At 33.6% G+C, this 21,454-nt stretch overlaps 3 protein-coding genes across 4 annotated transcripts; all 3 read right to left on the bottom strand.

Annotated features, from left to right (window-relative positions):
• Positions 1-1,605: 1,605 nt before the first annotated feature.
• On the bottom strand, positions 1,606-4,536 carry LOC142975052 (uncharacterized). Its single transcript, XM_076117696.1, has 4 exons — positions 4,303-4,536; positions 3,413-3,597; positions 2,836-3,008; positions 1,606-2,395 (listed from the first exon to the last, which is right to left on the bottom strand). Exons 1-4 carry the CDS (start codon positions 4,460-4,462, stop codon positions 2,200-2,202), a joined length of 714 nt encoding a protein of 237 aa, XP_075973811.1. The 5' UTR covers positions 4,463-4,536; the 3' UTR covers positions 1,606-2,199.
• A 5,868-nt stretch (positions 4,537-10,404) lies between these two features.
• On the bottom strand, positions 10,405-13,029 carry LOC142975021 (uncharacterized). Its single transcript, XM_076117648.1, has 4 exons — positions 12,261-13,029; positions 11,652-11,830; positions 11,040-11,212; positions 10,405-10,665 (listed from the first exon to the last, which is right to left on the bottom strand). Exons 1-4 carry the CDS (start codon positions 12,412-12,414, stop codon positions 10,470-10,472), a joined length of 702 nt encoding a protein of 233 aa, XP_075973763.1. The 5' UTR covers positions 12,415-13,029; the 3' UTR covers positions 10,405-10,469.
• A 130-nt stretch (positions 13,030-13,159) lies between these two features.
• Positions 13,160-20,228, bottom strand: LOC142975022 (uncharacterized). Of its 2 annotated transcripts, none has more exons than XM_076117650.1 (5): positions 20,205-20,228; positions 15,506-15,683; positions 14,443-14,621; positions 13,692-13,867; positions 13,160-13,368 (listed from the first exon to the last, which is right to left on the bottom strand). In XM_076117650.1, the coding sequence occupies exons 3-5, from the start codon at positions 14,443-14,445 to the stop codon at positions 13,167-13,169; spliced, it is 381 nt and encodes a 126-aa protein (XP_075973765.1). In that variant the 5' UTR covers positions 14,446-14,621; positions 15,506-15,683; positions 20,205-20,228; the 3' UTR covers positions 13,160-13,166. The 2 variants fall into 2 exon arrangements, with proteins under 2 accessions (XP_075973765.1, XP_075973764.1); XM_076117649.1 differs by lacking the exon at positions 20,205-20,228 and adding an exon at positions 19,870-20,060.
• Positions 20,229-21,454: the final 1,226 nt, after the last annotated feature.

Here is a 21,454-nt window from a genome sequence, read left to right as displayed (position 1 = left end):
AACTTTATTTTTGTTTTAGATTTTGTATATACATATAACAGTAATTATACTTATGTAAATAATAATTTCACCTAAATTAATAAGTAATATAATATTTTGACACATAGTGTACACTCAAACAATAAACAAATATACAATGCTGGCCGTAATTTTAACACAAGAATAAGTTATTATAAAAAAAACAAATAAAAGTGGTGTACAAGTAATATAGTTAGGTAGAGTCCGCCCATTTAGACGGCGCGTGCACTCGACGGGCGCAATTACGTCACGACGTCGCCTAACGACGCTTCATGTCACCCGCGTGAACGTCTAATGCTAACGTCTTGACGCCTGTTCTGCAGACCGTACAATGCAATATATGTATAAGTATATTGCTCTTGTAGAAGGTTATTGACTTGACTGTGGGACGATTTTTAGTAACAGTACCTACACCGTAACTTCGATCATGTAGGAAAAAGTAATCAGTACCTAGCACAATTTTGGCGAGCGTTTGACATTTAAAATAATACAGAAAATAGGGGTTATTCCCTGAGTACCCCGATTCCCGAGGCCCCCGTCGCGGAGGGCCCCGATTTATTTTTAAAATAGTTCGTGAAGATAAACTCAGGGAACTCAGGTACCTACTCAGGCAATAACCCGAAAATAGCTAGTTCGCGCAGAATACACTAGGGGCGCTATTAAAGTTTATATATTTTTTTTTTCAATAGTTACTCGAATGTGGTTGAAAATTAGTATTTCTAAAGAAATATTGTTTCAGGTAGGTTTTAAATATTAAAATTTCTATACGATAGCGATGCTATAGTACTGTGTGCTGAAAATAACGCGGACTTATTATTCTCAACACTTAAAGAACGTAGCCGAATTGATGATGAATGATTAAACCCTTCTTCTGTAGTTGGTCAATTATATTATCTTTCACATATATAAATATTAAAGCAGGAAGTTGACTCACAGACTGATTGAGATCATATCTACTTACATTAAGACATCGTAATAAAAGTGATAAGAGACCAGATAACAGACAATCAACAGATGGAACTATAGTAATCTGATCGTCAATTTTACGTTTGAAAATCTGATTAGCGCCTCTAATGTCTTTCATATGAATTATTTTTCTTAAATGATGAAATGTTAAGCGTTCGCTAACCGATAGTTCTCTACAGTAGATACTATGGAGTTTCGAGTTTCTGCTAAAATAGTTCCCACGGCATCCGCTAAAGGCGCTGAACACGTGTCACGTATATAGTCGATAGTGGCTGAGAAGCGCGCTACTGTTTTAGCTACTTTCAGGATTTTTAAAACCTTTTTTCACGGTAAAGCACTGACAGCACGCGTAGCAAACGCGTGCTATCAGTCTATTCAAAAATTGCTATAGGTTCAGTTTCTTTATCTTTTGTTAAAAACTGTGATCTTATTATAGCATTGTAATATTAATACAACATTCAACCAGATTATCTTTTGGTTTAAGATAAGCTTAGACATTGTGGCCATATTATTAAGTGCGATAAATAATCGCAATTAACAGACATTTATCAGATAACGGTAAATAAAACCAGGAAATAGATGATATCACAAAAAAAGATTATTTATTAGGTACTAACTCTTAATATTAACTGGATTTCTGAAAGGCCTTTCAACAATATTGTAAAAGTAACAATGCGGTCACATCAAATCAGTAGCGCGATTTTCTACCGCCGCGCCGGTACTATCGAGTGTAGAGAGTTTGACATCAAAAATGTATTGCATACACAGTTTCTACGGCGACTGCTAGAGGCGCTGATCAGATTTTAGCCAGTTGGCGATAGTCGATAGTGGTAGAGAATCGCACTACAAGTATTTGAGCAGTATTGAAAGAAATATTACTATAATCTAAATAAGACCAATTTAAAATTGATTAAAAGTTGTTTGAGTTAATCAAACCATTCAATCAAGTAATTAGATGAATATAATTAGGTCGAGGAAAAAGTCTTTTCGCATTATAATATGTATAACCTTGTAATAAAATCTCTGTGGCTTCAAGAATCACAAATGAGTACACGGTTCATTAGGTTTCTTTCAGTGAGCTCGTGGGGTACCTACCCAAATATCGAGCTTTATTGTGTAGAGAAAAGATTTTATTACAAGTTCATACATACTATAATGCGAAAAGACTTTTTCCCCGACCTAATATTTATACGATGATCTTCCTTTCAGAGAGGGTTAATCTATTCTGACAGCCATTAACTTAGCTATCTTAGGACTGCCCTCGAAGCTGACACCGTGTAGTTTACCAAACTCTTCGAAGTCAAGTTCTTCCATAGTTTGCCATCCATCACGCTCTGCGGCTTTCTGGGTACCGATTGCCGTCATCATGGCGCATGTTAATGGTACTCCTTTCTCTTTACATACTAACCGCCTGGAATTAAATAAAAACTTTAGTCTCTTCGTTTTCCCTTTCCTTCGTTTTGAGATCCTCTAACGCAAAGGTTTTGTTTAAGTAGAATTAACCCTTTGACCGTCACGGTCGGCTATACTCTACAAATCAGAAAGTGCTCACTACGCTATATTTTTGTCGACATTTGCCGACGTAAGTGTCGTGAGCACTCAAAAATGGAAAAAAATGTTATTTTCTATTTTTAAGCATACTGCATCTGTAGGTATAACTGCTTAATGAGGGATCATCGATGAATTGAAAGAATTCAATAATTATTTTCGGCTTAACCCGTGTTTTGTAATTGAAATAATGGCAGCAGACAAATATCCGAAAATATGTTTCAGCATATCATATCAAGTCTGTAAATGTAAATAAATTTAATAAAGACTAAACTTGTCAGTTAATAACTTTGCATATCTCACCTGACTTTAAGGAACTCCTGAGCTATACCGCATCCTCTGTACTTGGAGCTCACCACGACTCCTCTGCCATCGTAATACTGGTCAATGTTTAACTCATCCATCTTCGTGGTCAAACTTGGTAAAGTGAGGATCATTTCGAAAGCTTTTAGAAGTTCCTTTGATTGCGGGTGGAACTAATCAGAATCAAAATAAATAAGTAACGGTCAGTTAGTACGGTCAAATAAATATTAGGTTGGGGAAAAAGTTTTTTCGCATTACAGTATGTATGAAATTTGTGTGTGTGAATGAGTACACGGTTCATTAGGTTTCTATCAGCGAGCTCGTGAGATACCCAAATATCAGTTTTTTGTGTAGCAAAAAAAAAATATTACAAGTTCACACATACTATAATGCGAAAAGACTTTTTCCCCGACCTAATATTTTTTTATTTACCAAACCGCTCCAAGATTTTTTAAATTAAATTTGAATCTAATTAAAATAATTTCCAGTGATAAAATAACAGGTATTGCAGTATTAGACTAGAAATAATAGACGTTTATTATTTTGTATGCAAATATTAATTCAATTAAATAAAAACCTGCAGTTCCAGAGGCGTATTCTTCTTTGTAAGTGTCATGAAAGATGCTCCAACAATTTCCCCAATTTCCTCATTGTCATTATCCACACAACACACAGTTGTATGAAATAACTCGTCACTTATGTATCCAGTTACCAATAATTCGTATTCTGCTTTCAGTGCCTCTTGGTCACCTTTCGGTACTCCTAAAAAAACAATTAAAACACGTTATATTATCGTCTATGTACCAATATTTATAGTTACCCTTTTAACAAAACCTCTTAATTATAATATACTTGAATAAGAATCAACCGAAACAACATAAATGTATTATATCAACCAGGTAGTCATAATTATTATCCTGTTCCCATAGAATTTGTTGAAAGAGGTATTGTATCATTATTATGACATTGTTAATAATTTGGAAATATTGACATTTAAAAAGAGCAAGCCGAGTTTCATCTCACGAGCAACAGTTTTTCCGAAACGGTGGTAGATAAAAAATATTTTGACGTTTTCAAATACTTGTTAAAGTTTATGAAATAAAGAATATTTGACTTTGACTTTGACTAACCCAACTTTAGATTTATTAAACATAATACCTACACATAGAGTCACCACTAATAATAGTATAGTATTTTTTTTTTGATAAAACAACTCCCGCACTAAGAATTTCTCTTGTGTCGCGGGGACTTTTACAAACATACAAACAACGGACACAAAGTACAACCAGACCCGAAACAATTATTTGTACAAAATTGCACAAACTTTTACACAAAGAATTGCTCCGTGTGGGAATCGAACCCACGGCCTCCCGACGCAATGGTATCGGCGTGGCGACATAAACCACAGCGCCACGGAGGCTGTCAAATTAATTGATTAACATCGAAGAATTGAAGGAGTAACCTTACCTGCAGCTTTGAAGATAGACTCTTCTTTCATAAAGTACTTATATACTAGATCCATGACGTCATCTAGCCGGTCTATCGGTGGTTCCATCATTTTAAACTTAAAGGTCTCAGTACCCTTAGTTACTGAGAACTTCGACCACACTTTGAAGGGTTCAGTCATCTTGGAGGTAGAACAAAGTTTGGAACTACACGTGTTTGTAACGCAAAAGAACAATTAATAGTACACGCAAACGCTCGATTTTTTTCTTATATGTATATTGTATCAAAATATTATTATTCATTATCTTATCATAATTGTTGCTGTTAATAAGATTATATTATGTAGAAGTTGTTTGAATAGATAAAGTAATTCGCCATTCAGAATCACGGTCACGCGACTAGCCGAAGTTCCCTTAAACATTTTCCTCAAAGTAATGTTTTGTAAACACGTAATGTTTATCTGCAATATTATTTGTATTTTAATAAAGCCTAAAATATATTGCCACCTTTGTCTTCACAAAAAACCCATATGAAGTGTGTTAAGGAAATAACAAAGCGGAGTGCAGTATATTTAACTAAACATTAAAATTCTAACTATTAAATAAGGTCAAAGTCTCTTTAAGTACTACGTAGTAAATATACTAAAAAGCTCAACAGTGCTGAAATAGCTGAATGGTACTTAAAGGTTTGTTGCTGTACAATATTACTGATTGTATTGGAAAGATAAGGTAAACAAATGATTGCTATCTCATTTTATCTATCACGGATCAATGTGATCATATGATTTATAAAGTTAATCATTTAGCTCACCGCTGTGCCTTGTATCCGGAGTTCAGGTACGGATTGGGAATTTATATTTATTTCTAGAACTCTTTAATAAACTATCAGACATGCAAGCTTTTTACGATGTTTCCTTTTGATTCAAAATTAGGTATGGAAATAAACAGTGCTAGAAATTGAATATTGACTTGATGGTAGTTTATGCGGCTGCTAAGCAAAGTTCGACGGTATGATCAAAAAATATTCCTGACTTTTTCTGTTAAGAGATTCTCAGTGAATCGCCCGAAGTCAAGGAGTTGAGGCCGCAGACCTCTGTGCCTCATTATGCACGTAAAACCTGAGCTGGTCCGCCACCTGACTTATCACTGATGGTGTTGGTTATTCGCCTCACCGGCCTACGAGAGTGAGAAAATAGGGAGTGCACCTGTATTCTGTGCACACACGTGTAAAATATAAACAACTAGAGGCCGCCCGCTACTTTGTCCGCATGGAAACCCTTCCCGTGTATATCCCGATCTCTCGGGAACTCCGGGATAAAAAACCTATGTGTTATTCTTGATCTTCAGCTACCTACTTACCAAATTTCATCGTAATCGATTTAGTAGTATTTGCTTGAAAGGGTAATAAACATTTATACATACATACTCACAATCGTTTGCATTTATAATATTAGTAGAATGTCCTGCATAGTTGGCTGGTATTAATCCTAGTTAAATATGAACACTACGCTTTTTGTTAATTTAGAGTACGGCCCATACTTCCGCTTGAATCACCACCTGTGCGTAGTAAGATTAATGATATAAATAAACCTGCACAATCATTGTATTATCCGCATTATCAGTTATTCATATCATAATATCATTGTGCAATTGATCTGACTCATTAATGTTCTTAATTTTCCAGATTATTTATTCATATTTAACTAACTGTTGTCACATAAAGAGGATATAAATTGCGATACCGAATATCGGAATCAGTCCTGTTACCATAAAAGTTGATTCATTAACCCCACCATAATTCCGGGAGGAGACCCTTACCTAGCAGTTGTATAATACTAAATTCTATTTAGATTGACATAATAATATAGTATACTAAAAAATGCTGTTTTTTTAAATTATATTTTTCTGATACACAAAAAGGCAATTTCTCACTACTATCGAATATCACTTTTACACTCGCTACAAATATTTGTGTGATCTACATGATTATTTGCCTGATTATATATCGTCTATTGTTTGTTATAGTCTTATCAACGTAATTTACAGCTGCTGTATAATTCTGCCTACTGCAGAGCACGAGAATCCTCCCGTTTAGCAACACATTCAATTTCATAGCGGGTTTTTCAAAACTGAAATAGTTTAATATGTAAAGGAATTTACTGAAACAATCGTAATCCGTATAAACTGAAGAACAACAACAGTTTATGGAATTTCTATGTCAGATAAACGTATGGGGGATTTTTATGATGTTTACAAAAGAACAATAAAACAAAGAAACAACATAAAACTAAATAAACATACATAATTTTCATGAATACGACAGAAGTTTTTTTTATATAAATCTTAGTACAACTATGGCATCCTTATTGTTAATACGTGTTGAAGAAATATATTACTTTTTGCTGTAAAATTCTGAGTGTTAACAACTTTGAGGACAATAAACGCGATTTATTACATGGGGTTTTTACACGAGGTTCAATCGTAACTAACGCACTGTGGATGGATTTAAATTGCTTCTATTCAGGTAGTAGGTTTAACATCTAATAATTTTAAAATATTTCTAAATAAGGCTAGTAGAATAATAAATTCTTTCTAAGGACCAACTGACATTTTCTAAATGTTCATCCAATATTTTACTCCCTTAGCCAGTAGATTTCATGCCATTCTTGTATACGATTTTACGATACAGATTTCTTTGGTAAAATTTCAGAATCATGGGTTATTAAAAAAAAATAAAATAAATAAAAAATTACCCATTACTTTCCCACTACTGGGCAAGGGTCTCCTCCTAAAGGTAATGAGGGAGGGGTTAGTCCTTGAGTCCACCACGCTGCCCAAGTGCGGGTTGGGGACTTTGCATGCCCTCAAATAATAAATAAATAATAATAAAAAAAAATACTTTAGAATTATTAACATTTTTGTTATTGGATAAAATATCTGCAAATATTTCGTCAACAATCTGTGTTTTCTGAGAATCTAGTATAATCCAACTTGTTTATGTTTACGTGTTTCACAGCTTTCACATTAATTGAAAACAAACAGTCTGTATGATATCGTTAAATCCCTACCCGCTGCTCCGCTCTCGTATTGGGGCTTTGGCCTTTTTATACAAAAATGTTAACGCAAAATTGAGTGTAGGATTAATTGTTTGAAATTATTTTTTTCGAATACCTGTTAATATACTTAAGGTCGAAATGTTAATCTTATAATCTTGTAGTATGTAGGTATTGTTTTTCAAAGCCTTACTTTGGCTCTGGATACATTTGAATTACTAGAATAAACATTAAACATCCTAAATAAAGTCATTGAAATCATCTGAAAAGAAGGTTTGAGGCCAATCACGACAGTTATGCCATTATCGTAAGCTTTCATCTTTGTGTTTCAAGGTGTGACAAAGATCTCGGTCTCTCGTCTGTGGCCAACAATGGTTTGCAGGTATTATTGCAGTTTATTATAAGGAAAATGACACTTTAACGTAATTCAGATATCTACTATGCAAATCACAGTGTGTAATAGGTAGGTAGATCATGGGTCTAATCAAGTTGGTCACCAAGATCGGGAACTTAGACAATCTATCTAGGGACTAGCATTTAGGTACACGAATAACGAACGGCTTTCGGTCCAACAGCATCAAGTTAGCCGGCTGGCTGAGTTCTATACCTTGGGGAAGGACAGGGGTTAACAAGATTAAACCACAGTCATAGAACCTATCGCTGGATTACGTCCTCTAACTGATATTCTAGATTACTAATTCCTGCATAATTGACTAACAGTTAAATTGAACCTCAGTTTTATTAATCTTTTTCGTAGGCTGGAATGGATATTGGTGAAGGTGCCATTTCATTTCATCTACTTCATTATTATACATCACTGAAATTTCTCTGGCAAGAATATCTACCGCCTCCATTTTTTTTAAATAAAAAATCTGAATCTTTGAAAAACATAAGAAATAACCCAACTAGCACACAAGCTGCTTATACAGTCGTTATACAGCCTGATAGTTGCATAAGAGTCGTTCAAATGCTGTACAATTCTCTATAAGTTGTATACTAGCTATTTAGAAAACCCTTTAACAGCTAGGCGGGACAGTAGCCGTTTAGTAGGAAACTAATGACTTATAGTGATATATGAGCCTGTAATTGCATCGCTAGACAGCCTAGGGAAGTATAACTGAGTTAATGGAATCTTCTATAACACCGTTAACTGTATAAGGGGACTTTAGGAGATAAAGGAGTTTAAACGGAGTTATGCGTTGCGCTTATAGCGCTCAAGAGCGTAAATAAGCTTTTTGTAATGCCTTAGGTTCTATAACAGATTTTTTTAGGGCTAGTGTATTACTCATCTATAAAAGAGTTGCGTAGGTCTTTAATAGCGCCTTGAGCGTTATATCAGATATTTATATGGCTTCTGTACGGCAAATAGATGTATGAGGTATCATTCGAAACATTTTTACAGCCATGGGGATTACAGAATTATGTTAAGCACCTAAAGCGCTATAACCGAGTAATATACCTTTATACTAAAGCTTAAAATTATTATCATAATATATTTACATAGGTGCAGTGGTGGTTCAGTCTGTCAACTGTTTTTAAAGATAAAATAAAATAAAATAAAATAAAATAAATTAAAATAAAATAAAATAAAATAAAATAAAATAAAATAAAATAAAATAAAATAAAATAAAATAAAATAAAATAAAATAAAATAAAATAAAATAAAATAAAATAAAATAAAATAAAATAAAATAAAATAAAATAAAATAAAATAAAATAAAATAAAATAAAATAAAATAAAATAAAATAAAATAAAATAAAATAAAATAAAATAAAATAAAATAAAATAAAATAAAATAAAATAAAATAAAATAAAATAAAATAAAATAAAATAAAATAAAATAAAATAAAATAAAAAAGATTTTCAAACTATTTTAATATTCAACGACTGACCCCTAAAAGTACGAGTAAAATGCTGGTGTGCGACCAAAACAGTTATATTGAAGCACTCCTATGCCACAACTGCAAAACCTTGAGGTCTACAACAGCAAACACTAGAGCCTTTGTACAGCTTAAGGCGCTACAGCAGATGTAACCAACTCTGAGAGCTGCTTGATCGAGACGCCATTATAGCATTTGGTAAACATATTTTTTGAGGTTATTACGATCTTTTGAAGATCATATAAATCTATAGCCTGGTAACGTTAACATAATTAAAATCATTTTTTATTACCTATAACCCTAATTAAATTATCTGTAACCCTCAAAGTCTTATTTATGTTTAAAATACAATTTCCAAATCCACATATCTATATAATTTTTGCACTTAAAACTGAATATTTTGAGGGCGCATGAAAATATTGACGATAATATACATATATATTGACAGCAAACTTGAACTCGCACTTTCATATCACGTACACAAAGAAATAAAAGCGATAGACTACTTGTTATTTTAATAATCCAATCCGTAAAAATAAAATGTCTCCTCATTTGTCACTGATGATTCATTTTAAAAAAATATATTTAGTTTACACCATAATAAACCGACTATATTACTAATTTAGAGCGTTAGCATTTATAACCGTTACACAGTAGCGCTAAAATAAGGTAAAGGTGGTATAATCGCGCTGCAAGAGCTTTTTCGAACGCTCGTGGCGCTAACCACCTCTGTACAACAGCTGGTAAGCGCCACGAAGCTGCGAAAAAGCTCTTGTAGCGCGATTATACCACCTTCATCTTATTTTAGCGCTCCTGTATTACTACTATACTACGTACTATTATAATTATTATTTACGACCACTGTAGATCCAATGTCGAGCTATAAGCTGGACAGTATGGGCCTATTTGACGCTACAAGAGATCTGTAGCCGCTTATAGAACCACTATACTTCTTACTAAGGAGCCTAAGGCGTTATAAAAATCCTTTAACCGGCCATTGTACAGCTTGTTATAGCGCTTGTGTGCTAGTTGGGAATGTAATAAGAAATTAGCAAGTTTGTTTTAAGTATCTGTAGTGCCAAAAGATTTAGGATTACACATATGCGGTTCGGCACGTTTGGTTCGGCAATATTTATCTACAAAAAAGCTCGACTCGACTTACTCGTTTACCTTATTATGCCCAGCAGGTTCATCATTAATGCCAACACGAATATGTGTAACGAATAATAAAACGCCAATATCAACAACATAATATTTATATTTTATAGATCATAAATTCGATAGTTGGAGGTGTATTTGGATCGTGCATTGCATCAAATTTAGTAATGAATTCGTGTCTATCAATTGTACACACTATTTCCCAGCCATCGCGCCGGCCAGCTTTCTGTGTACCAAATGCTGACATCCATGCTCCCGTTAAAGGTACTCCGTGTTCTTTGCATTCCATTCTCCTGAAAAAAGTGTATCATATTTTAATCTTTTGAAATGTGCGATGACATAACCAATTTTACATCATCTGATAATTTTATTCGATAATTATAATGTCTATGTAGATGTTTTGTCAAAATAATATAACCAGGATATGAAAAAATCAGTTCTAACGCAGCGCAGTGGAGAACACACAGTATACCTAATATTTAAACAAATTTGACTTTGACTGGACTACATAATATTGGTAAATTACCCGTAAGCTTGAAAATAAAATAACATCATCAGACTAGACTGCCTCTCAAAGTAATATGAAATCTCAGTGTCAGGGGTAAAATAACTCAAGGCAAGAAATGGAAATGGAAAAATGGCAAGAAATAAAATATTACAAACTAACCTGACTTTCAGGAATTCCTGTGCAATACCATAGCCTCTGTAGTCAGGATGAACTGCGATGCCTCTGTCGATATAATACTTGTCTTGTTTGTGTTTCACTGTGATATCATAATATGTTTTCATGCCAGCTGATAACTGCATAAACTTTTGATATTCTTTTGCTTTTACCTGAAACTAAATGTCAGAGTATTAAAATGAATTTATAATAGCTTTTTAAATTCAATCAAAAAGATTTTTTAGCAAAAATACTTCCACATTATTGTAACCATCTTTGGTAACAAAATTTTCTGCTTACTTAATGGTAGAAAAATTTTGATTTGGTAATGCTTAAGTTTGAGCAAGTCTTACCCCCGGTTTCTGAATACATTTAGCGGTAGTTTATCTATTCAATAGCGTTTAAACTCATATAAAAAAAAACTCTATTAAATAGATAAACTACCTACGCTTTGCTAAATGTACTCAGAAACCAGGAGTTAGCAGGTTTTGCCACGGGAAATATTATTAGGATTAAATAGGACTCGCTTTCAGTAACTTTGATAGTACATTGACCACAAAAATTACACTTCAGTTATCGAACATGTAGCGCTGTAAACGCATCTGAACATAGCCTTACCTTCTCAACACATGCATCCTTCGTGGTTCGCCACGTAACAGATGCTCCGACAAAATCTCCTATTTCCTCATCGTTGCCGTTATCTACGCAACAGACTACTGCGTGGTACGCTCCGTTGTTCAGCTGTTGTGTCATATAATCTCGATATTCTTTCAATGCTTCTTCACTATTGGGGACTCCTATAATGCAATAAATATATATTATCGACATTTCCAAACAGTAGCAAAACTCTATACAGTCGGTACTATCGAACGTCGAGAGTTTGACATTTAAAATGCACTGCAATAATAATCCCTATGACCCCCACTAGAAGCGCTGATCAGATTTTCATACAACATTTCTCGATAGTTAGCCGCTTGTCGATAATGATACAGAATCACGCTAATCATTTCGTTACTGTAGATAAGCTCAAGAACAAAAGAAAAACCAGGCGATAAGAAGATACTTTGATACATTTTTCAGTAGTTCAAATGTAGGCCACAATATTTTTACCATTTCCTTATTGTCATGTTTATCAAATAAATATTACTCAAACATGCAAATTATGTTTTATTATGATTACAAATTGTTATCTTAGAAGATGATATTTATGTAAAAGATAATATTTACCTGAAGCTCTAAAGTTATTTTCTTCCTTAACGAAGTAATTGGCCATGAATTCCGCTAATTCTTGGACTCGATCTAAAGGTGCTACAACTATTTTGAACTTTTTACTAGGGTCCTTAGACCCTGAAAATTTTGACCACACTTTTATATAACTCATAGTTAAAACGCAACACTCAATAATCTCCCTAAACGAAAGAGAAGAGATAAAATACTACGTGACTGTATAGAGCGAACTGTTTGATTGTACTGATACCAACTATCTCTACGTAAATGCATAATGTTACTCAACAAATAATTCTTAAATGTGTTTAGAAATGTGATAAGGAAATCTTGTTCCTGCCTATATCCAAAGAATAATACTTATAGAGATAACGTTGAACAGATAAGTAAATACAATTTTAAAATGCAGCCTGTGCTTAGCAACTAAATTGAATTAGTACTACAAATCATTTCCTCAACAATATTATAGACTTAACGCAGTGCACCTGTTACAAATCCGGCAAGTTTCGAATATAATTGATGGTTCATTCGCACTATAAGCCCCGAGGCCTCATCGCGGCGGTCATTTGAGCCGGCCGGCTTACCGCAAAAGCAAGCCGCTGGGCATATCATGTATGAGCTTGTATGTATCTATGTTTCGACAATGCCCGCAGCATATCCGCACGCCAAAAACGATGCATATTCCTGTCTAGCAACGAAGTATACGTATTATGAACTATAATTTCGGATTCGCAATGTTTTACCTAGATTTGAAAATCCATCCTCAATTTCCAGCAATTCTTTTGCAGTTACACTGTCTAACTTTAAAGTGTATGGTAGCATCAGAAATACTTTTGAGAATCACATAGAACTGAATTGAGCTTTTGGAGGTTACTTCAAAATACTAAATGAAACAAAAAAAATATAATTTTATATTTGTATTCTAGCAAGCATATACTTGATTGAAGTAGGTGAATACGGTTCGTAGGTAACTCCCATTTGTTTAGCGAATTCGTCTCTATCAACTGTGACCACTGTCTCCCAACCGTCACGCTGTGCAGACTTCTGTGTGCCATGTGCCGTCATCCACGCTCCCGTCATTGTCACTCCATGTTCTTTACATATTAAACGCCTGAAAAAAATGTTTAGCATTTCATTGTAATATGGAGAGTTGACGATAACGTAAATGCAGTAAATACTCCTAAGGTAACACATTCGGGACTATCGTGTCGCATTTGTATATTTTCTTTATTCAAATAATAGTTCCTTCAAAAGCTAGGGGCGCTGTGTAGTTTTTCATGCGAACATCTTTGATTTGCAAATATGATTACACCATACTCTTGACCTACAAATATTTAAGCAAGTAATTTGACATGGACGTCAACGTTTAATTATTTATTTTATACTTGAATATGTACACGACTTTCAATCTTACAGGTATAAAATGTTACTAACCTGGCTTTAAAAAATTCTAGCGCAATACCATAGCCTCTATAGTCTGGGCGAACTACGATTCCTCTGTCATCATAGAACTTGTCTAGTTTATGAACATTCATAGTATTGTAGTTACCATCTAATACATAAGACATCTCTATCAACTTCTTCAACTCTTTTGTTTCGGGATTTTTGTACTGTAAAAAAAATATGCAAGTTAATTTATTTTAAGAATTAGCGCATTATAAAAAAATCAAAGGGGAATAAATTAAGATTCAATCTTGTAAAATGGGTTTGGAATTATGTGTTTCATGACACTGAAGCAAGATTTCTTACACTGGGTGTCATCGATTCTGACGTGTTTGAATAATCTATTTGAAAAATGCGTTCGTACAAAATATGCTAGGAGCGCTGATTGATTTGCACTGACTCGTTTATCTTTACTAATATTATAAAGCTGAAGAGTTTGTTTGTTTGAACGACCTAATCTCAGTAACTACTTTTTGAAAAATTCTTTAAGTTTTAGATAGCCCATTTATCGAGGAAGGCTATAAGCTATATATCATTACGCTGCGCCCAATAGGAGCAGAGTACCAGTAAAAAATGTTAGAAAAACGGGCAAAATTATGACCCATTCACTCTTATGTAACGCAAGCGAAGTTGCGCGGGTCAGCTAGTATTCGATAGTGTTAAGAATTGTCCATCAGCAGATATTACTAAAGCAGTGAATTCATCGTGTTTTGCTTATTTATTTTTGATTTGACGTTATTACCATCTCTTTACTCTCTTCTCCATTGACGAGCAGTAGCAAAATGGATCCAGCTACAAACTCTCCGACTTCATCGTTGTCATTATCTTCACAACATACTTGGCCGTAATAACAACCGCTGCGTAAAAAATATAGTAAAGCTTCTTTATACTCCCTTATGGATTCTTCGTTCTGTGGGACCCCTGCAACCATACAATTGTGCACTCAATTATTTAGGAAATAATAAATTGATATATCACGAAATTAGATATTTAAATAAATGTAACTGGACTGTGTGTGTCACATGGTCATCGAACCCCAAACTAAGAAGAAATTGTATGTAGGTGCTAGACAACTAATAAGTATACTTATTTATTACGTACAGTCAGCTCCAAAAGCAGCTAAACCACTTCATATTTTCAAAACCTCTGTGTTACGTAACTTTAAAAAAAAGCTGATCAAAATCAGGTAGCATGAGTAGCATTTCAATCAATGGCAAATGTTTTTTCCATGGAATAATATGCACACTTCAGTATATAGAGTATCAAAAGATTGAGTATGAACAGCTACTTTTGGAGCTGACTGTACATGACATTAAACCTTAGGACAGATACTGGAGCTCATCAGACAAATATTATGGGTTCACTATTCTTAAAAGAAGATATATTATCAAATACAGCTGAAATCTGGGGTTGGTTGTTATCATTGTATACTATGATAAAATTTCTAATTAGAATTAAGAATTCTTCTAGTCATAATGACTACGCGTCATTTCATAATGAATGAAATGTACGGAAATTATCGTTAGCACATGATAACAATTTTTCATTCAGATATTCTAGGACAAATTTGATGTGAGTTACCCTGTACTAATGTTACTATGTCCAATGGTTACACATGTAGAGAAAAGACTATATTGTTTCTTAACTCTTCCCTATATCCACCACCACGAACAACAGTTAAAATAATTATACAACCTAAAAAAATATATCATTTACAAAAAGACTTTTATTTTAAACCAAACTACTACGCGGAAGAATCACCATTATATGATTAAAGCTGACTATAATATAAATTATAATTTTACCTGCGGCTACGAATGTATGTTCCTCTTTAATGTAGTAATTGATCAACAGATTTGCCAATTCTTCTGCACGATCGATAGGTGTAGATCTACAATTTTAAACTTTTTGCCTGTATCCCTTGAAAATCTTGCCCACACTTTTGGTGATTCAACCATATTGAAGAATCGGATGGTGACAATCCTGTTTATGCAAACAAACGATGTTTTTAAATATAAATTATATAGCGACTATCATGAGCAAATTCTACGAAAATACTGATATGACATAATTTACATTATTTATTTTCGAGCAACAAAAGTGTGTAATTCAGTAAAATCTTATCTTGACGATAAGATTTTTTTGAATTACAACTACAAGATTTGTAGATATTCATGTTTAAGGAGATTTTCCTCATGATATTATAAATGTTTATCAATGAAAGCATGATGACTCACCATCGCACTGTTACCATCTATAGCGACAAGGTAAGGTCGATAAATCAGCAGAATCATCGAACGAATATCGATTAACGACAACCGACTAGCTATCAAGCAATTTTGGATGACAAAAGGATCAGCGCCTCTAATATCGAGTATCGGGAGTTTTACATTTAAAATCTACAGCAAAAATAGTTCATACGAAAAGATTTCTTAGCAGTGCGTTATCTTCATAGAAACTTTTTTTGCTGTATATTTTAAATGTCAAACTCTCAATGCCCGAAAGTACTGATTGTAGAGAATCGCGAACAGTAGCTCGATTCTCTACTACTATCGACTACCGACAACCAGCTAGTCATCGAGAAATTTTATTTCAAAGTCGGTTCAGCCCTTCTATCAGGTGTCGTATGAACTATTCAGCAGCACATTTTAAAGGTCAAACTTTCGTTACTTGACAGTACCGACTGTAGATAATCGCGCTACTGAATGTTTTCAGAGAGCGATCAAATCATTTGAACTACAGGCGACGCCATTTCCCCATCCGCTACGACAATTGTCTAAGTCGTAACATTAACACTGTAATAACTGTTATACTCTCGCTATGATTACCAAACTCATTTTACGTTTGTTTTGCGACTAGACAAACATTTTTTCCTAAATAAATTCTGAAAGTTACAAATGATGGTGTTATTTTTGCTCTCTTTATTGCATACTCTAGTGTTTTGTTCAGAAGTAGGCAGGACCTTGTTTTTCTTGTAACTTGTTTTCTATGGTTATTTATTTGTTAGTTTTCCTGGATAATAATTTTATGTGTAGCTCGTATTTAATCAGGTTTGTTCACGGAGAACATCGTGTATCAAATATGTTTACTTATAAGGTTTTGCAGACTGTACGGAAGTAGAGCTTTATTCTTTTGAAATATTTTTCTAGAACAGTATTTCAAAGAGTTGTAGTATCACTCCGTAGAAAATAATTTATCTACATACATACAAACATACAAAAAATCCCTTTGTTTCCATTGAGGTAGGCAGAGACCAAAGAACGCCACTTGGTACGATCCTTACAATACTTTACTCATCTTACGCCCTTAAAATGAATTCAGAACATTTCCATCAAAAACACAAAATAATTTCCCACGTAACTTTTGAAACAACAAAGTAACAAAGCCAAGGTACATACAATTTATACAAAAACAATGATTACCGGGAATATGTCAGTGTGGTGACGAGGGTGTGATCTACTTTAGATAAAGGAAACGTGACGAAAGAACGAACGTGCCTCAAATGCGGCTCTTGATGAACAATATTTATACTCTACTAGCTGACCCGCGCAACTCCGCTCACGCTTTCTTGGTTTTATTTAATACGGCGATTTTAAAATGTATTCTCCTTTTACACCTTCTCTGGACTTCCACAAATAATTCAAGACCAAAATTAGCCAAATCGGTCCAGTCGTTCACGAGTTTTAGCGAGACTTACGAACAGCAATTCATTTTTATATATATAGAAGATTTTACCATTGACCTTACGTTTTAAAGGACCTTTTAACATAATTAAGAGGTAGTTAGATTAAATAAGTTTGGGCAGAAGATGTTATGTGTTGCCAATATGATTAGTTCACGTAGTATACCTGAGTAGATAAATATCATTTTTTGCGGTTATGAAATCCAAATGGATTCTGGGGGTCTTTTTTGTTTTTGTGTATTTCAGCATTTAAATCTGATTACTTTTAGGAGTTATTTATACCTAATATTTCGTAGATTTTCTTCACAAAAAGAAATAATACAATACTTTTTTAATGTAGGCTAAAATATTCCACTTGCCGTTACCATAATGGATTTCCAGATAATACATTAATAAAGATTCACTTAGGACAAAAATCTTATTAGTAGCAAGTAGGCAATCCTGAGGCTTTAGTCTAATCTCTATTTCATTTAGTCTCTCAAACGTTCAAGCCTACTCTCATCTATTTATTCTAGGAAATAAAGCTATAGATGGACTGTGCTGATTGTTTGCTGCAAACTTTTAGTTAACTGTTTAGTAGTATATCTTATGTTCAGAAAGTATTTTTTGTTTTCTGAAGACAAAAACAGTCTTAGTTACTGAGACCATTCTCGCTGAGAACCTTACGGTATTTAGGCGTATTACGTGTGGTAGGCGCCTTGGCGTTACCCTACTGACTAGACCCCAAAAGCTATTTTTTTTTTACTATTTTAAGCAGTATTCAATATTTAGTAACGGTGCTCTTTTATTTGACCATTTAAACAAACAGTCGATATTCCTCTAGACAGCTGTACCTCGATTCTCTACCACTATCGACTACCGACAACCGGCTAGCTATCGAATTTTGACATTTAGAATGTACTGCCAAAATGTTTTTTACGACACCCGTCAGAGGCGCTGATCAGATTTTCATACAAAATTTCTCGATGACAGTTCGGTTGTCGGTAGTCGATAGTAGTAGAGAATCGAGGCACTGATTGTCTGCCAATTGTAAATAATGCATCAATTCGTATAATTTTAAAATAAATTAGTCACAGAAATATAGGACAACAAAATCACGCTAATGAAATAATTAAATAAAAATTAATTTCAATAAATTAAAACATTAATTTGAATTTGGAGCAGAATAACAAAAACTTAATCTAATTACTCAAAAACAATTACAATTGTGTCACGAAATATTACAACAATAAAATTATTGAAATTAGGATGATATTTGTTGTAGTATTGATTTTCTTACCCTACTCTTTTACTGAACGATATATAGTTTAGTAAACAATTATTTGCTGCACTGTTGATTCACATACAAGGCACACATAATAATGTACACACGTCATAGGTGTGTACACATCATTATGGTCTAGTTTACTTTGCATAGTGCATTCACTATGTATGATAGAACTATGTGTAAACACTGTCTGAAAGTGAACTTACCAATATGTTTACTCCGTTAAGAAACTAATAGTCTTAAGTTTTTTGGAAGAAAGTTTATGTAAATGAATGTTTGTTGCGTAGTTTATGAAGACGTGACAAATAATATAAAATTGATACAAAAGGTAAAGTCAGAGACAATACGGTAAGAAATCACCGTCAAAATTAAAATTAGCATACCTATACTTATCAAAAACTGGGGAAACAGGCCTTTAATATATTAATTGCGCTGTTAATTTAGGTCGATAGGAGATATTGTAAGCTAGCTTGGATTATTTTATATTCACATTTTTTATCAGCGTAGTAAGTGTATTTGATAATATCACAGAGTTGTTAATGTAATCAAAGTAAAACAAACATACCATTCAACAAAGACAATATTTAACCGCCTCAGATTAAAATACGACTAATTAGTTGCAACCAAAAGTAGCATATTTGTATGATATCATTAATAATTTATTGACGTTTACTTATCGCAAATATTGGCGCATAATCAATCATTCATTGGCAATTTAACCACGTTGCACCAAATTGTATAATTTATGAGTGAAACTTGTGGCGTCCGATCAATCAATCAATTCAGCCTGTTGCAGTTTATTGTTGAACGTACATAGCTCACTCACACCACACTCCACGTCTTTTTGGAGATACATGAATAAATACAAAAAATAGGTCTTGCTCCAAAAAGGGTAGGCAGAAACGTCACTTGGTACGATCCTTACAAACGTACCTACTAGATTCAATCACATCTATACATCTTGTCAAAAGGACAGCCGGTTACGACTACTACGCACCTAACCTTTGCGTAAACATAAATTGAAAGTTACTTTACACACCTGTTTATCTATCTTAAGACCTCTTAAGATTATGTGATTTAATATTTACTAACTAATTTAGTAGATTTATAGTTAAATCTTTTCATGAAGACCGTATTGTTTTTGTGATATCAACATAACCTAAACGCGACCAACATAATAAATATTGCTACTATATTTTTAACACTATTTATGTACTCACCAGGGTTTTCTTTTAATTTGTCTGCGAAAGTACACTCAAACTCAACTCCATTTATTCACTGATTACAAGATTGGGTTTTTGAAATGAGTAATATTAAGATATGATAAAAATATATTCTGATAAATGTTGACACAGTGACACAACCGATCTGAACACACATGTAACATACTCGTAGTATTACATCAGACAGACTACGGTATAAATAGCTTAGCGTTATTACATTAACATCCATACCTTCCTCCATACTAATACTATAAATTCAAACGTCTGTCTATTCATTCTTCCAAAACTGTTTAACCACGGAACTGATTGTTAAAAAATCTATCTTTACTTACTTCAGAAACTAAATATTCGTATCACCTCCACGACAGTAGCGAAACGGCGAAGCCTTACATTTTTACTGATATGTAGAATGTGTGAAGTTAGGGTCAGCAGAGTGAAGCCGAGAAGAATAAAAAGCTTGACTCTACATGAGATCTGTAGCTCGATTCTCTACTACTATTGACCACCGACGAACGACGACGACTTAACGTAAATATATATTACCAAACAGAGCTTTCCAATGCATTCAACTGAATAATGAAATTTGTAGTAATCCTATGTTGACCTATTTTAAAATAGAATCAGTTTTTGTACCTGCATATATTTTACTGTGCGTTACTAAGTAATTAGTTGCGATAGTATTGTTTGTTTTATTCTGTACAAAATTTTTGAATATTAAACCTTACTTATACAACAAAATAATGTGTATGTAATGTTCTTCAAGCCGATTTAAAACGGCGCGGTGGGCAGTTTCAGTTTCATTGAAACCAGTTATTTTTGCAGCACTTTTTAACTTACAAGTGTGTTTACAATACACAGTTACCTACAACTTCATATACTAACACTCTGATCACCTGATGGGACAGCTAGCTGACACGGTCAGTAAAAAGGCAAGGCCGACGGCTTTACCTGTATTTACAACTATACATAAAATACATTATAATAACCTCAACGTAGAAACAATGTGCAAGGTTTCTAGCTAGGAGTGTTCCTGTGTCTCTATATTCCCTCATGGGAACAAAGTGTGGTTTTATATTTTTTTATGGCGAGTGTGAAAGTGTCTTCCTGAAAATGCTTAGCAACAATTTTCTTTCTAAATTTTGTAGCAAGTAAACTTAGGTTATTGGAATTACTTTGATGGAATAAGTTCGACGGCAAAATGGTGTGGAAAGCTACTGGTTTCAGATCCTGAAAAATATAATATATTTCAAATAGCATATAAACTTTACGTTGTTTGCGGTTATATTACCTACAGGCACATTTACTATTACAAAGTTAGCGCTGTTGATTTGCTTCGGGTTAAAAGTTTAGAATTTTTAATCCAACAACATCCCTCAATACCTGTGTCAATGGACCAAGACATAAATAATTATCAGAAAGAATTTATTTTCGGAAGACAATAAAATATCACTATAGCGAGAGATGGTTTTAATTTAACTTGTTTCTACGAGGCAGCATTCATACTCATATTTGTATAATATCATATTTAATAATGCGATGGCTGATTCTCTCCGACAGTCATATCTACGAACATTTCTTTGAC

The sequence above is a fragment of the Anticarsia gemmatalis genome, chromosome 8 (assembly GCF_050436995.1).
Source record: "Anticarsia gemmatalis isolate Benzon Research Colony breed Stoneville strain chromosome 8, ilAntGemm2 primary, whole genome shotgun sequence".
NCBI classification, from domain to species: Eukaryota; Metazoa; Arthropoda; class Insecta; order Lepidoptera; family Erebidae; genus Anticarsia; species Anticarsia gemmatalis.
Note: the sequence above shows the minus strand (reverse complement) of the source record. Positions and strands in the feature narration are given on the sequence as shown.